General features: G+C 37.9%; 1 protein-coding gene across 1 annotated transcript; it reads right to left on the bottom strand.

Annotated features, from left to right (window-relative positions):
- Positions 1-9,512: 9,512 nt before the first annotated feature.
- On the bottom strand, positions 9,513-14,627 carry tor2a (torsin family 2, member A). The gene is made up of 5 exons (XM_058375731.1): positions 14,440-14,627; positions 12,770-13,035; positions 12,090-12,265; positions 11,780-11,907; positions 9,513-11,158 (listed from the first exon to the last, which is right to left on the bottom strand). The coding sequence occupies exons 1-5, from the start codon at positions 14,582-14,584 to the stop codon at positions 10,914-10,916; spliced, it is 960 nt and encodes a 319-aa protein (XP_058231714.1). The 5' UTR covers positions 14,585-14,627; the 3' UTR covers positions 9,513-10,913.
- Positions 14,628-15,597: the final 970 nt, after the last annotated feature.

The raw sequence follows: 15,597 nt of genomic DNA, 5'->3' as shown, positions 1-15,597 counted from the left end.
CATTAATAAAATGCACTCATACACAATGAGGCTCTAATTCAAGCTGATGTTTTAGAAATTTGAAACACATGATATAAAGTGTGTAAGCTTACATACCAGTGTGTTTCATCAAAGTCTGGCAGCAAACCTAAATTAAAAACTCAAGATCAGACATCTAAAGCTCGTCCTTCACTAAAAGAGACAATAGTGGAAGGAAAACAAGCCTCACTTCTAATACTTATGATAGATCTCTTGCATTCTCTCTTCAGAGCCTTGAAAAAACACACTCTTTTCAGCTTTTCTTTTTCACACACTTTTCCCAGCTTCACTGAGTGGCAGCTTTGGCCAGATCAATCATACTTCTACCAATCCTTCCCTAGGAGGTCAGAGGTCATGGGCCGGCTGGTCACTAGGCTAATAGAAAACTGCTAATTTATTCAGTAGAGAGTCTAGCGTGGCTCACTGGGGGTCTGCACAGTTTGGCAAAAGACGCTTGCAAAAGCACACATACGGAACATTGTTTGATTTTATGTTGCAACTGTACAGTACTCAGTATTCAGTAGATCATTATTCAATAATAATTGTGCAATTCTACTAATTATTCAATTCTAACAATATAAAATTAAAGTCTAGTGCACAGTAACTCTATTTTAATTTCTTTTGAATTTCTGAAGTGGGATGTTTTTGCTGAATTTTGCAAACATTCTTTGGACAGTTTTAAATTTCTTAACTTTCTTGACTAAATTAAGAGGCTCTTTTGCACTCATCTACACAGAAAGAACTCTTAGCCATTTATTATTGTATGTCAAAATCACACACACTTCAACACTCAAATCCTAAAGAGCCTTATTATTGTACAGAGGGTTCCTCTGGGGTTCTTTACATGGACTAAGGTTCTACTTTTACTCCTTCCCATGAGTAAAAGATGCTAGATGGAGCTTTTCCCTCTCCAAAATGATCTGTTTTATAAATTGAAGAAAGTATATAATATTATAATAATATTTCAAATCATCAAACTTGAATAGATCTATATTTTTAGGGTGGATTAATAAAGACAAACCAAAAAAAAAAAAATCATAAACCTCCTGGTAGGATTCTCTTGGCAGTAATCAGGTTTGAGTTTTTTTCTTTCTTTCTTTCTTTCTTTCTTTCTTTCTTTCTTTCTTTCTTTCTTTCTTTCTTTCTTTCTTTGTTTTTGTTTTGTTTAGTTTTTATTAAAACGTGTTATAGAAACATAATCTGCTCTTTGATACTTCACATAATATTGACCAAATCCATAATCCCAATCCACTTAATGTTCATGTTGCAGGATTCAACAGTACAGTGCAATATAGTTTTTTTTTATTTTTATTATAGTGTTGCTCTTTATTATACAGCTTATAGTATAAACTTTTGTTTGCATTTGTTGTGTTTTGCACCGTCTGTCACTGTGTTACTTCTCTTTTCTCATGTTGTCTCGGTGTAACTCAGTGTAACTCATGTTGAACTACATTTTCTTTCTAACACCACATCTGTCTGAGATGAGAGGAATGACAATAAAGCCTGATGTGAGATTATCATGCGGTGAAAAGACGTCATTTAACCAGTCTGGGTTATGATTTTTGGAGAGAGACAATGGAAAATAGTTATATTCACATCTTGTCCATTACCAAAAAAAAAAAAAAGAAAGAAAGAAAGAAGAAAGAAAATACTGCTGATATGATGATCTTGTAGTGAAGTACGCTTAAGCCCTGAGTGCTTAACAAATTACACTTCCATTTAAAAGGCGTTAATGCGTGCCTGTAAAAACAGTCCATTTACAAACTGTTAATGAACAGCTCGCTTTGTGGTAGAGTGTCAGGTAATCCTTTTGTACGGGGCGCACAACGAGAGGCAAACGTCACCGCGCTGCACAATGCGTAATTGGCACCGAGTGTACAGTGCTGGATTGTAATTGCTCTGTGGCTTTAAGGGGCAGCTGCGGCTCTCAATGAAACAGAGCAGCTTCAGCCCTTCTGCCTCACAATGGCCATTTTAATGGGCGCCGTGGTGTCATTGAAAGCTCGTACCATGCGAGCACCAGCGCCTCTCTCTCTCTCTCTCTCTCTCTCTCTCTCTCTTGGCGTCAGCGTCAGAAGTCTCTTAGGCGTCCTTTGAAACGGATGTGCTCGCGCTGCTTTCTCCTGTTGCTTTATAGCTCGCCTCGTGCAACGGAGCTCATTCAGTCTGGGATAACTCTGTGCTGCTCCGCTTACAGCCTACACACCGAGCATTAACGCATTTTTACCTGGAATGCGCTGAAGAACTTTTTTTTTTATTTTGTGTGTGCTTCTTCCTCTTCCCAGCTTGCCCGGTCTCCATGCAGCAGATGAATATCGATACGGATCTGCCTCAAGGAATTTCGGGCGCGTGTCGGAAAGCGGGATCCAAGGCTGTTTGCTGTGCTGACAGAGACACTGAGCATCTTTAACAGGTGCAGAAATGGCGAACGGCTCGCTCTCCGGTGCTAGGCTAACGGCTAACGGCTCGAGACGCTGCACCACCAAACACATGGGATGATCAACATAGCGTTTTTTTTGTTTTTTGTTTTTTAACTATTATTCCTTTTCATCGTTCCCAAATCCACTCGATTCCTATTCCATACGGGACAAATGGGTCATCGTGAACGAAATGCAGTTTTATTTGGCTGAACGGAAACGAAATAGCTTTGCAATTTGTAAATCAGCAAATTGCAAATGCAGAGTGAAAATCCTTCTTAATGATATTTTGAATGATCTGAAAATCTACCGGGAAAAATAGTCAGAATTAAATGGAATATTATGAAGATATTGATATCCAGCAATGCGTAGATTTATTTTTTTTTTTAAGCCAATGCTTTGAAAGGAAAAGTAATTTTTTCCCCCCTACTTATTTCAGCAGGATTTTGGTAAACGAATAATAATAATAATAATAATAATAATAATAATAATAATAATAGGTATGTCATGAATTAACAGTATTGCTAACATTCTTTTTTCTTCTTCCAAAAATAGCTTATTAACCTGTTAGAGATAGTGTCTCTATATTCTATATATATGGCCTGTTTTACTTCCAGGATGTGCCAAGGATTCTTCTTCTTTACTAGTAATCCATGGAAATGTGCTTGTAAATGCTTGTTTATGAGTGCTGTCTGTCTGAGCGCTTTATAGGAGCCTGAGCTACTGATTGTCCAAACGCAATTCTTGTGACTGACCAGTTGTAAATCGAGAATTGTGCATGGACATCTGTTGCTGCTGGTTCACACTGCTCCGTCTTCTGCATAAAACTGCACAACGTTTCCCTGAAATCGATTGTCTATATCAACTCTAGAATGTCACACTGTGTGTATGATGTTATTTAACGCTTTGCCCTTTTTTTTTTAGTGCTGACGTGTAAAAATGTCCAAAACTGCTGATTTACAAATGACTGCGAAAAAATATATAAATATCAGAAAACTAAAATGTTTTGGGGGAGAATATTTAATCAGCCAAACTAAAAACATGCTAACTTTACACAATTAAAAAAATTATCTAAATGATTTACACCACTTTAACTTCAGGTATTGGAGATATATTAAATAAAACATCTTCACGTGGATTTTATTTTTGCTTGTATTTATTATTTAGCAGTTTTCCCAGTACAAATTATGCTCTGTAACTATAATATGATTTTTTTTTACAGCATATAAACAGCCAACAATTTTGTATACACTTTTGTATTTAAATAAAGAAAACCATTTACATGACTGTCACTTCTCACTTCTACGAATTCAGTTCTTTATATGTGGTTATGTTATTACATGTTTATAACGCACGAATTGTCGCAAATATAACAATCAAAAAAAATATGCAGGGTTTTTTTGGGAAACGATTTAATCAGTATGTCAAATTTATTGACGTTGAATAAAGAGAAAGTATCAATGTGGAGTAAAATAGGCGTGTGAATACAATCGGATTAAAGCAGATTAGGCCTCCAGACATTTGTCAGATCATTTCATTTAAAGCAGAACGGGAGAAAAATCGCTTATAACGCGCTAATAAAAATAGGTTTATTAATATGGATTTAAATGGTATAAAACAAATATTGTAATTTAAAGATCATTTGAAATTATGCAAATATCTTATTTATTCATTTACTTATTGGTTGGTCATTTGAATAAGAATTTGCTGGTGAGTAATGTACCACAACAAAACAAATAAACAAACAAAAACAGATTTTTGTGCATTTAATTATGTGGTGTATTATAAGGATATTTACTGGATTAATGAAAGAGATAAAGTAGATTAAATTAAAAATCAAACAGGACAAATAAATTGACTACATTATCAGAGTGCATTTTTTAAAAATAAAATCAATTATATGTTTGTTTTTTATGTAATTTATTTTGGGGGAAAAATACAAATTGCAAGATGCCACATTTTAATTCTAATAATGCATGCAGAATTTTAATGGCCAAGGATGTGTGTAATGGGGTGTGATATAAAATTATAATTTTAATTCTATACAGATACAACCTATTGAGATATTGTCTTCCACTTGAACAGTGTTGCACTAAGAATTTGTATAATTAGCCCTATTCACATTTCATTCATACTCATTATTTATAAATTAATTGTACATCCCATAAAATAGAAGAGTCAACACCATTAAATGAAAATGACCCTGAGACAAAATTAGCACAAACCACACACACATAGGATACAGAGCTGTATACGCTCCAGCTCAGCTTCCTGTGTCCCACTTTCTTTTCGCCCCTCGAAAATTCATGCTACAGCTCCACACTACATTGGTTCCTACCGTTATATATAGTTCAGTATATACTATGCACACTTTAAAGTGAAGCTTCAGTCCCGCAGAACCAGTGGGAGATCTGCAAGTTCATTCATTCTACCTCATTTAACACACCTGATACAGCTAATTTCGAAACCCATCATGGACTGAGTGTGATGTATTAGAAGAAGAAAACGATCACCTCTGTAGGCCTACACCCTTCCGAACTGAATTGGACCCCCTCGGTATATCATCTTTGTGTGTTTTTGGCTATTTGTAATAATAGATGACTAGCAAGCTAAAATAAGCATCACTAGTAAATACTAAGTCAGTTCTGAGGCCATACAATAAAAACAGTTAGGTTTAAAATTATATTTGTTTTATTTACCATTAAACAACTTATATTGAAAATATTTTAGCGTCATCTAGCATAGATAGTTCCAGGAACAAAAATGTATCATGACAAAAAAAACATACATACCATACATACCACTCCATGAGTAAGATAAGTATAGTATTGTAATATAATAAAATTTAAAAGAATTTAGAAAAATCTCATGTAAATAATGTATAGTAATATTTTTTACGTATAGCACCATATATCTGGCGAATGCATGCACTCCTTATTAGCTTTCCAGACAGTAATTTCATTACAAAATTTCAATATTAATTTTCATATAACAATTTCATTAATTGCATTATACAAAGCTGTATGACAAATAAAGCACATCCTACAATTTCTTTAATGAATGTTCACTTCTCCTAAAGCTATTCAGTTGCATACATATATACAGAACATTAACAAGAATGAACCCCCTCACAGATGTTGTTCCTCAGCACTAGCAACGCTGATTTGAAAGTTTTACGACCTCATTTTATGCAAAGAGCCAGTGAGCTGAAATGAGAAGCAACACTGCCCTACTGCTGTGCCAGTGGATACTCTTATCGTTGCGACTTCTCCTGAGAGCAAACGAGGCAATATATCATCTGGAAAGAGCGAAATGTGACAATGTCAAAGCTTTTTTTTTTTTTTTTGAGGGGGATTCCCTCAGGGGTGGATGCTTATCAATCATTTTGGGCTATAGGAAGAGGGAACTGTTTTGACAGTCGTTTTCTCCCATGTCCTTGAGAGGCCCATATCCCCTACTGACCACATAGAGGCCAAGGGCATCCTGACTGCGTCCTCCAGCCCTCTCCCAGCATTCCCTCCTCCCGTCACCCTTTGTTCACCTGTTGTCCTGGAGACTGCACTGCCACCAAGACCACCCATTGTTGCGTTGAGAATGGAAACGAAATGGCATACAATCCCCCCAATGATCACACAAAGGATAGATACAGTGTAAACATTTCAATGTGAGACTAAATTAATACTGGCCTTTACAATGGTGCTTAATGACCGCTTTTGGATTTGTGGATGAAAAAGAAAAGAGACAGTGTCCAGTAGAATGTAACAGAGTCCTAGTTGAGAGAAACTGAATGTCAATAGTTGTCTTGCAATGTTTCAACACACTTTTGTACCAAAGCAGAGCTCTGAGCTGAGGGAAGCAAAAGTTGCCTTTGCCAACCGTCCCGAATGACTGCACCTCAAAAGGATTTCCCTCTTTGTGGCAATGCTCCCTCATCCCTGGGCCACACAGAGCCTTCTCCAGCCCCGGTCCCACCCCTTGGCCGGCCACTGGCTCTCCCCTGACCCCGGCCACGCATATGAAAGCACCATCAGCGCTGTGACCAGCCACATTTACAAGTGAAAGGGAGCTAATAATGGAGCGGTTAGAGAGAAAATGAGGAGACAGAGGGGAACTCACAGATGTTGAGGGGAAAGCTGTGGGCCATTGTTGCTTGGGGGAGGTGGTGAGGTGCCTTTTTAAACCTGATTTGGGATGGAAGGGAGAGGTGTGTGAATGGACAGGCCAGAGGCCGGTGGAGGACAGCCGTCCTGGAGAGCGTGTGAACCAGGGCACGAGGGTCAAACCAAGTGTGGAGAAGTGGACAGGGGTCACTGTGGTATTATCCCCAGCCAGCTTTTTTTGTAAGGACATTGCAACATTGGAAAATCCTTCCTTAAACGGTACCCCGAGGTGAAAGGGCATTCAGAGTGAGGTGCTTCACTGCGGTCTTCCTCTCTGTACATAAGGATGAGGACTGATGAAGTTGTCAGAGTGGGTATTATGCTAGGCTTTTGTATGCAGGTGTAATGGAGAGAAAAGCTAACTTGTAAGAACTTTATCCTCTGCTAAGAAACCTTTGTATAGGTCCTTCTAAAAAAGCTTTAAGTCAGCCTGAATATCCAGCTTATAAGACCACCACCACACAGAATCTCAGATTTCTTCATTTCCTGTTGAGAAATCACTAATTTCCTGTAACAGCTGGCGAAATGGGGATTTAGCAGAGATCTTCCTTTAGTGACGAAAGCTAGGAAGATATTAATAAACAACCTTAATGTTACAGGATCTAGGGCCTTTCTGGGCATCTTAGGAATCATATTTTTAAACACACTTGTAAACTGATCCAGAGATGTCACTTGAACGGTTTTCTGCAAATACACAAATCAAACATCTTTGTAAGCAAAGACCAAATACGTGACTAGTGTGAATACAAGGAGGCAAAACAAACACTGCCATACTTTGTTATTTAATATACTTCCAGTGCATATATGTGCTTCGGAATTAGACGTCTTTTCACTTTATACTTACTGTGTAAATATAAAACAGAAATGTATGCATTCATAAGCATAAACAAAGATAAGTTTAAAAAACAAAATTTATAATGAAAAAGTATTCAACACTATATATATATTAGATATAAAACAACACTAGATATAAAAAATCTATCTGTAAAGAATATCTAAAAATAAATCAAATCATATTTTAGTAATAAACAAATTAAAACAATAGATGGGGAAAAGCTTCAGAGCCACCATGACGTACTTCACAACATAAAAATAAGAAAAATAAAAAAAGACAAAGTCTATTGTTCAATTTATATTTATCCCTAATGAGCAAGCTAGAGGCAATGGTGGCATGGAAAAACTCCCTAAGATGAGACATTGAGACTCAAAAGGGAACTCATCTTTATCTTGGTGACACTGGAGAGTGTGATTATAAATAATGTCCTCTCCACAACTGTATATAGTCAGTGGAATTATGCAACCTGGAGCTTTTGAGCAACTTATAAATCAGCATAATTTCAAAATTTATGATAGATTTAACACTAATTCCTTTCTGTTGAAGTCATAAATGTGGGATGATGGAGACCTGAGCACAAAGCTGACCGCTGCAACAGTGGTATAGTCTCCAAGTTGTTCTATCCTCAGCAGTTCCACATATCTCCAGGTTGTCCATGTGGGGCCATCCTCAGCAGCAGTGAGCACCAACCAAGTGATGAGACTCCAACCAAAAGTAGGGCCTCAGGCAGGTCCAGAGAAGAGAAGCGGTCAGGAACACTGGGAGATCAGGAGTAGCATGTATAGCTCGACAGAGAGAGTTACAGGATGACTTGAAGGCAGCATTTGCATTTACAGCGTTTTTTGCAGACACCCTTATCCAGAATGGCTAACAGAAATGCTCTGATGTCTCTATTAATGAATGCATCCTGATACCTATTCACTAGATCACAGACTAAAAATACCATCAGTCTAACAACTCTGTTTGGGGAGGTAATAAAATCTCTGTTTTTATGTGCTACTTCAAGTACTACAAGAAGATGTAGGTCTTTAGATGTTGTTTGAAGACTTCCAGTGACTCAGCTGTTCTGAAATCTAGGGGAAGTTTATTCCACCAGCCTGGTGCCAGAACAGAAAATAGTACTGATGCATGCCTTCCTTGTACCCTGAGAGATGGTGGGATCAGTCGAGCAGTGCTAGAGGATCGGAGGCAGTATGGTGCAGTGTGGGGAGTGATAACTACTTTTAGGTAAGTGGGTGCTGATCTGTTTTTGGCTTCATAGTCAAGCATCTGAGTTTTAAATCTAATGCGGGTAGCTACAGGAAGCCAGTGAAAGGAGTGTAGCAACGGGGTGCTGTAGGAGAACTAGGAGAAAACAAGTCTCGAAACTGCATTCTGGATTAGTTGCAGAGGTCGAATGGTGCTCAGAGGCAATAGTAGGAACAAGAGTTTCAAAGAGAACAATACGCAACAAACTTCACCTCAATCATCTCCATTCCTCCAACTCATGCAAGGCTACAAAGATGCACATGTGACTAAACATTTAGAGAAATCAGAACAAAAAATTAAACAATATAGAAATCTTTGGCAGATCTTAAGAACACCATACCCACAGAGAAGTATGGAGGTGAGAGCATCATGATATGGATATGCCTCTCTGCAAGTAATACTGGGGGATTACACATCACTGAAGGAATCATGATTGGATTAAATGTACAATGACATTCTAAAGATAAATTCAATCTCATTGTGCCAAGAAAGTCTAGGAGTCTAGGGAGAAGACAAACATTTCAACAAGACACTGAACCCAAACACACTCAAAATAACTGAAGACTGGATTCTATAAAAGGAGGTGAAGGTGCTTGCATGGCCTAGTCATTCTTTTAACTTTATTTGCAGAAGATTTTGAAATTGTGAGACCATCAAAGAGAGAGAGAGCCTTGCAACTTGAAGTAACCTTGGACATTTGTGTGTAAATTCAGGATGGATAGATGCATAGAAAGTGTATTAAATTCCAAAAGTGTTTGCATACTTATTTCACCTCACTGTACATACTATGTATTTGGAGCACACTGATTGAAGAAATCAAACACACCAGTAGACTTACAATTTCAAGTTTTTAATCTGTTTCAGGCACATTATTACAGTACTTTTTTTTCCTTCATTTTATGAACTCCCTTAAAATCAGCTCAAATAAATAACCTATGGCAGCGATGAGAGAGAAATATCACTATCATCATAAGTTACATGGGCCAAAGTGAACATGCCTGATTGCAATTGCCAATTCTGCCCTTGACGACAACAACAACAACAAAAAAAAGATTTTTGAGTTCAGTAGTGTGTGTTTGATAGTATTCTTGTATTATCAATGCTTGGCAACTTGTATTATCAATATAGTGAAGTATTAAAAAATACCACGTTTGAATTAGAAGTCCCAGTTTGAACTTTTAAAGTTTCTCAGATGCTGTGTATGAAACGTCGCACTGTAAGAGACTAAATTAGTACTTTGTTTACCAACCAAAGACATATTTTTCACACAGTATGTGGCTGATCAAATCTTACACACTGAGACAGAGGCTCATCTGACTGCAAAGCCCAACGATTTCAGATGACATTGTGGGCTGTTTAGCCCTGTTTTAGCTTAGCTTATCTCAGTGGTTCAGGAAAAATACATTAAGAAAATACCATTCGGAATAATCCTTACTTTTAAACATGGGTTAAAATTCAATAATAAAAGAAGGAAATAATTATGAGTAATACAATGAATATATGCACTGAATGTAAAAATACAATACTTCATTTGCAGCATTCAGTACCAGTTAAAAGTTTGGACAGAACTGATTGAATGTGTGTTTACTACTGAACACACCACCTATAAACACATATGCAGTTAAGATATAACAGTTTAAACTCTAGGTACTGTATACATTTTTTGGGTAAAAACTTAAAAATAAAATAAAAACAATAAATGAGTGATAAAATAAAAAGTCCCAACTTTGGATTGGCATCATGTACCTTCTATACTTTCACTAATTAAATTCGCCAATTCTCCGAGTTATAAATAACACTTAAAAAGGTTGTATAGTCAGCTAAAAAAAAAAATCTTGTAGTTAGACAAAATCACTCACATTTAATTGAGCAAAGCTGTCCAGTCAGCTGACTGCAGCTCTGTACATCTGTTCCCTTACAATGATCAGCAGCATAACCGCTGTGTGTTTGGTACATGCAGAGCAGCTGCAGAAACACTCTCTCTTTCATAGAAGCAATCCTCGCCTGCAAGGTCATTTACCTGTGTCTTTATACACCGACTGATCCCCTGATAGTCAGCATGTGATTAGTTCCTGTAAACTTATCTTAGAGCCAGTCCTCAGAGCTATACTTCTGATTTTGGTCCTTTTCAACCAGTATCCTTACAAAAGGCAAAATCTGTTCCTGCACACTGGCACAGCTGAACACCAGCTGGTCTGATATTCCTGTTATGTCCACTCGTCTCACTCCCAGGGCTCATAGGAAGAGATTGACTTTAGCAGGTACCAGCTTGCAGCCAGTGCTTGAGAAGTGTTGCCCATCCTGTGGTGTGTAGGACATGGCGCCCCCTACTGCCACTGCCACGTCTCTGCGCTGGCACTCGCCGCGCTGGCACAGTTCCCGCTGGGCACAGCGCTCCACGTGTCGCCGACACAAGGGCAGAAAGGGCACAAAGTGGGTTATTCTCTTTGCAGAGATTATATTCGAATGGTAGAATCCACCTAAGGAACAACATTCATTCAGAAGCTCAATAAAATAATCCAGAAAACTGTATACGATTTAGGGTTAGCACTCTTTAAAAATAGTTTATGCAGCTACTGGACATTCATCTTAAAATGACTCACATCTTTCTTAAATAGTACCCTGTATCTCCATATTTTTATAATACCTTACTTGGAGTGGGAATGACTGAATACTAATGAAGCAGATTGATGTTAGCTCACGAGAAAACAAAGTTGCAAAGTCTTAATAATGTCAAAAACCCTTTTAATCATTTTAAATGGCAGATGAAGGCAACTTAATTCTCCATTTTATGTTACACAAAATATGCAGTTTGAAAGAAAAAATAATATAAAATATACCATTTCATTGACTGATTATTAGAAACTTGAGTAATAATTCCAGAAGGAATAATACCTTTTAATACTAATTTGCTTTTTTATTTTTCAAGAAAATACAAAGCATATTCTGGTTCTGCATGATGTGTCAGGACTGTGTACCTATTTTTGAACAGATTACAGAATAAACTACAGTATAAACTATAAATTAATCTTAGATGCATTCCTTGCATTCATTAAACAAAAACTAGGTCTGGTCTGTATTGTTCTGTGTTGCACACTTACTTTTTTTGTTGTCGTATACAGCGTCTGCAATAGCCTCCTCCAACTGCTTTGCCTGAATTTCCTCCCTGTCTCGTCCTGCTTGTCGGTTCTCCAGAGTCACTTTGTTAATAACTTCCTGACCGGCCGTACTAGATTGAGCAAAGTAATATCATGTCAGAAAAGCATGCTCCAGAAAAGATGATAAGTAAAATCTGTTCAAGACATCAACAAAGGCAACAAGAGAATCTGACAATATCTCATTTATTTCTATTTCTCAACTGCTTATGCTTAACGTTGGAACAAGATGTTACTCTGAGTCTCTGAGACTTACGTAATAAAAATATAGATGGCCTTGCGGTAGTTGGTCTGGAAAACAACATGCGAAGGCCCGAGGAACGGTTCCAAAACATCAATCACTCCAGGAGGCATCTTCTCCATCTCATCGAAGATGAAGACAGAGCGAGCACAGGCTGTGAGGTTTCCCTGAATCCAGTTCTTCAAATCTGACTGCGTGAAAGAGTAATATGCAAACGTGTTACAAAAGGCCCATAAAGGAACATAAAGAATTCACCAACGATAACCTTGAAAACAAAACTGTGCTCATAAAAATGTTTTTGGTTTGTCTGAATGAAGATTATAAATGAAATGCCAACTAGTCCCTTATTTACTGTATGCCTGTGATATACCTCTATTTACACATTTCTACACGAAACATGCCATAATTCATCCAGACTGTAGTAGGTGAGGGTGTGGACTAACGTAGAGTCGCCATTCTCTGAATGCTATACTGCTAAAATTTTTACACAGGTGTTGTCATATTGTGCCAATAAAAGGACAGTGTTTAGCAGTTTATAGTTTTCTACAGTCCCAGTAAGAAAGTAATTTAAGAAGGAAAAATACATTTTAGTTTAAAGTAAGATGTCCATAAAGTTTTGTTTTGGAATAAACACTTTTAGTATGGATCCAAGATACATGCAAAAAAAGATCTAAAAGTAATAAAAATACTCTTACCCTGTATTGCTTCACGCGGTTAGCAAGTGGAAAGTGCAGCGTGGGGACATACTGATGGATGTATGGGCTGCACATGGAGGTGCCGTACAGGTGACGGGCCAGCATAGCGCTCACCATGCTTTTTCCAGTCCCTGATGCTCCATGGAAGGAAAGAACCAGCGGCCGGTCTGGACTCTGCTTCTGCAGGAAGCTTGTGACTGACTCTGATACAATGTCCTGCACCAAATGCTGCCCATACAGATTTTTATAAAGGTCCCACTCCAAACCTGTGTGATAGAAGGTATAAACAGCAATAGATTTCCTGAGCAGAAGCATATAGATACATATGGTTCTCAATGTGGTGTTCAGGGACCTCCATAAGTCGGTAAATGTTTTCTTTCTTTCTTTTTTTTTACTTTGTTACATAAATGGAGGACAGCATGATAGTGCAGTCTGACATACACCAACCATGCATAACATTATGACCAGCTGCCTAATATTGTGTTGTTCCAACTTTTGCTGCCAAAACAGCCCTGACCCATCATACACTGTGTATTCTGACACCTTTCCATCAGAACCAGCATTAACTTCTTCAGCAATTTGAGCAACAGTAGCTCATCTGCTGGATCGGACCAGACGAGCCAGCCTTCACTCCCTATGTGCATCAATGAGCCTTGGCCGCCAATGACCCTGTGGCCGGTTCACCACTGTTCCTTCCTTGGACCACTTTTGATAGATACTGACCACTGCAGACCAGGAACACCCCACAAGGGCTGCAGTTTTGGAGATGCTCTGATCCGGTCATCTAGCAATCACAATTTGGCTCGTCAAACTCGCTCAAATCCTTACGCTTGCCCATTTTTCCTGCTTCTAACACATCAACTTTGAGGACAAAATGTTCACTTGCTGCCTAATATATCCCACCCACTAACAGGTGCCATGATGAGGAGGTAATCAGTGTTATTCACTTCACCTCTCCCTGCTCATAATGTTCCAGAAACACCATAATGCTGACCAGGAGAAACTGAAGAGTACACTGAGTTACTGGAATTAATTGGCTGCGTGACTGGTCACTTAAAGTGAATGGGTTAAATCCCAAACCTCAATAACTCCTGTGAGAGTTATTGAGACCTGTGATCAGGTTTAACCCAATATACTCTTGCCAGTGGAATGTTCAAGACTAGAAAGCACAAGTAACAAGAGGCAGAATATTACTGCGCATATTTCAATACAATATAATATTTTATAATAAGTTCAATTAGGTTTATGAAATAAGTCTGTATTGTGGGAGTGTTTGTACGTTTGGTAATCTCATTCAGTTTCGACAGTTTTCTCCTTCTTAAGTCTTATAACAACAGGACAAGAGAGAATAAAATGCAAACACTTCTCTAAAACTGTCCATAAGCTATTATTTGATATTCTGCTTCATTCATTAGCTGGCTAGCTTATAATAATAACCAAGTTCCAATTTTGTAGCCAACAATATAGCTAGCAACGCGAAAACCTTTTGTATAAATAGTACATACATGGAATTAACCTTTTTGAAGCCTTAAAAAAATAACACTTTAGTTACTTTACAGTGTAAAACCATAGACCTATTAGCTAGCTAGTAGAGAGCAAGCTAAACTGACACTTTCAGCTAAATTAGCATGCTAGCTAGCATAATAACAGTATTAATTCATTGCACGTACCTTGTATGTTAGGTTTAAAGTCGCAGTCACAGCTGTCGGATATGGTGCAATATATCGTTTTCATCTCAAAACAATCACTTATGGATATACAATATATTAACAAAATTGTACATAACATTATAACTCCGTTACACCACGGATCCATGGCGAGTTAGTGGATGAAGATTTGTTTAGCCGCTAGGGGCAATTGTCCATGTTTCTCACTCCGTGGACATTCAGGCTCTCTCTCTCTCTCTCTCTCTCTCTCTCTCTCTAAAAAAAAAGCTTAAAAAAAATACATCACTAAATTGGTATTAAATAACAAATACGAGATTTTTATTCCATAACTAACTAACTAACTCTCTCTCTCTGGTCGTGAATAAGCTACACGCTGGCACCAAGTTACAAAGTCTAAGATAAGAAGTAAATCGTATGCAGTTCAACTGATACAGAATTTGATAAATGCACCTTGTTCTTATTATCATCATGAAGGACATGAAAGCTTGCATTTATCCACAGATGGGTGCTTAGTGGTTAGCACTGTTGCCTCACAGTAAGAAGGTCCTGGGTCCGAATCCAGGGTTTGAACAGGCAGGGGCCTTTCTGTGTGGAGTTTGCATGTTCTCCCCGTGCCTGTGTGGGTTTCCTCCGGGTACTCCAGTTTCCTCCCACAGTCCAAAGACATGCTTCTAGGCTGATTGAAGTCTCTAAATTGCCCGTAATGTGTGTGTGCCCTGTGATGGGTTGGCACTCCATCCAGGGTGTATCCTGCCTTGATGCCCGATGACGCCTGAGATAGGCACAGGCTCCCCGTGTCCCGAGGATAGATCGGATAAGCAGTACAGACAATGAAATGAAAAATTTATCCACAGATATAGTACTATTTTCTAAAATGTGTTTAAAACAGCTTGTATTTGCAAATCTTCTCAGACCCTGTATACAGAAATGTATCATTTATTTACACCTGCTTACATATCTGTCTCAGTGTACTGTGAGCATTTGGTGGATTTTTGTGTCTCCTTCAATAAATATTGTTTATTTCACTAAAACCTGATATGAGCAAATGGTGTATTGTGTACTTTAAATGTTGTTTTACGAATAAAAATTTTAAATATGCTTAAATCCACAACTGTTTCATATACACACATATAATTTTATATTTTTGTGTTTTGTTGTATC

Source organism: Hemibagrus wyckioides, linkage group LG22, assembly GCF_019097595.1.
Source record: "Hemibagrus wyckioides isolate EC202008001 linkage group LG22, SWU_Hwy_1.0, whole genome shotgun sequence".
NCBI lineage: Eukaryota > Metazoa > Chordata > Actinopteri > Siluriformes > Bagridae > Hemibagrus > Hemibagrus wyckioides.
The sequence above is the reverse complement of the archived record's forward strand: the minus strand, read 5'-3'. Positions and strand labels throughout refer to the sequence as shown.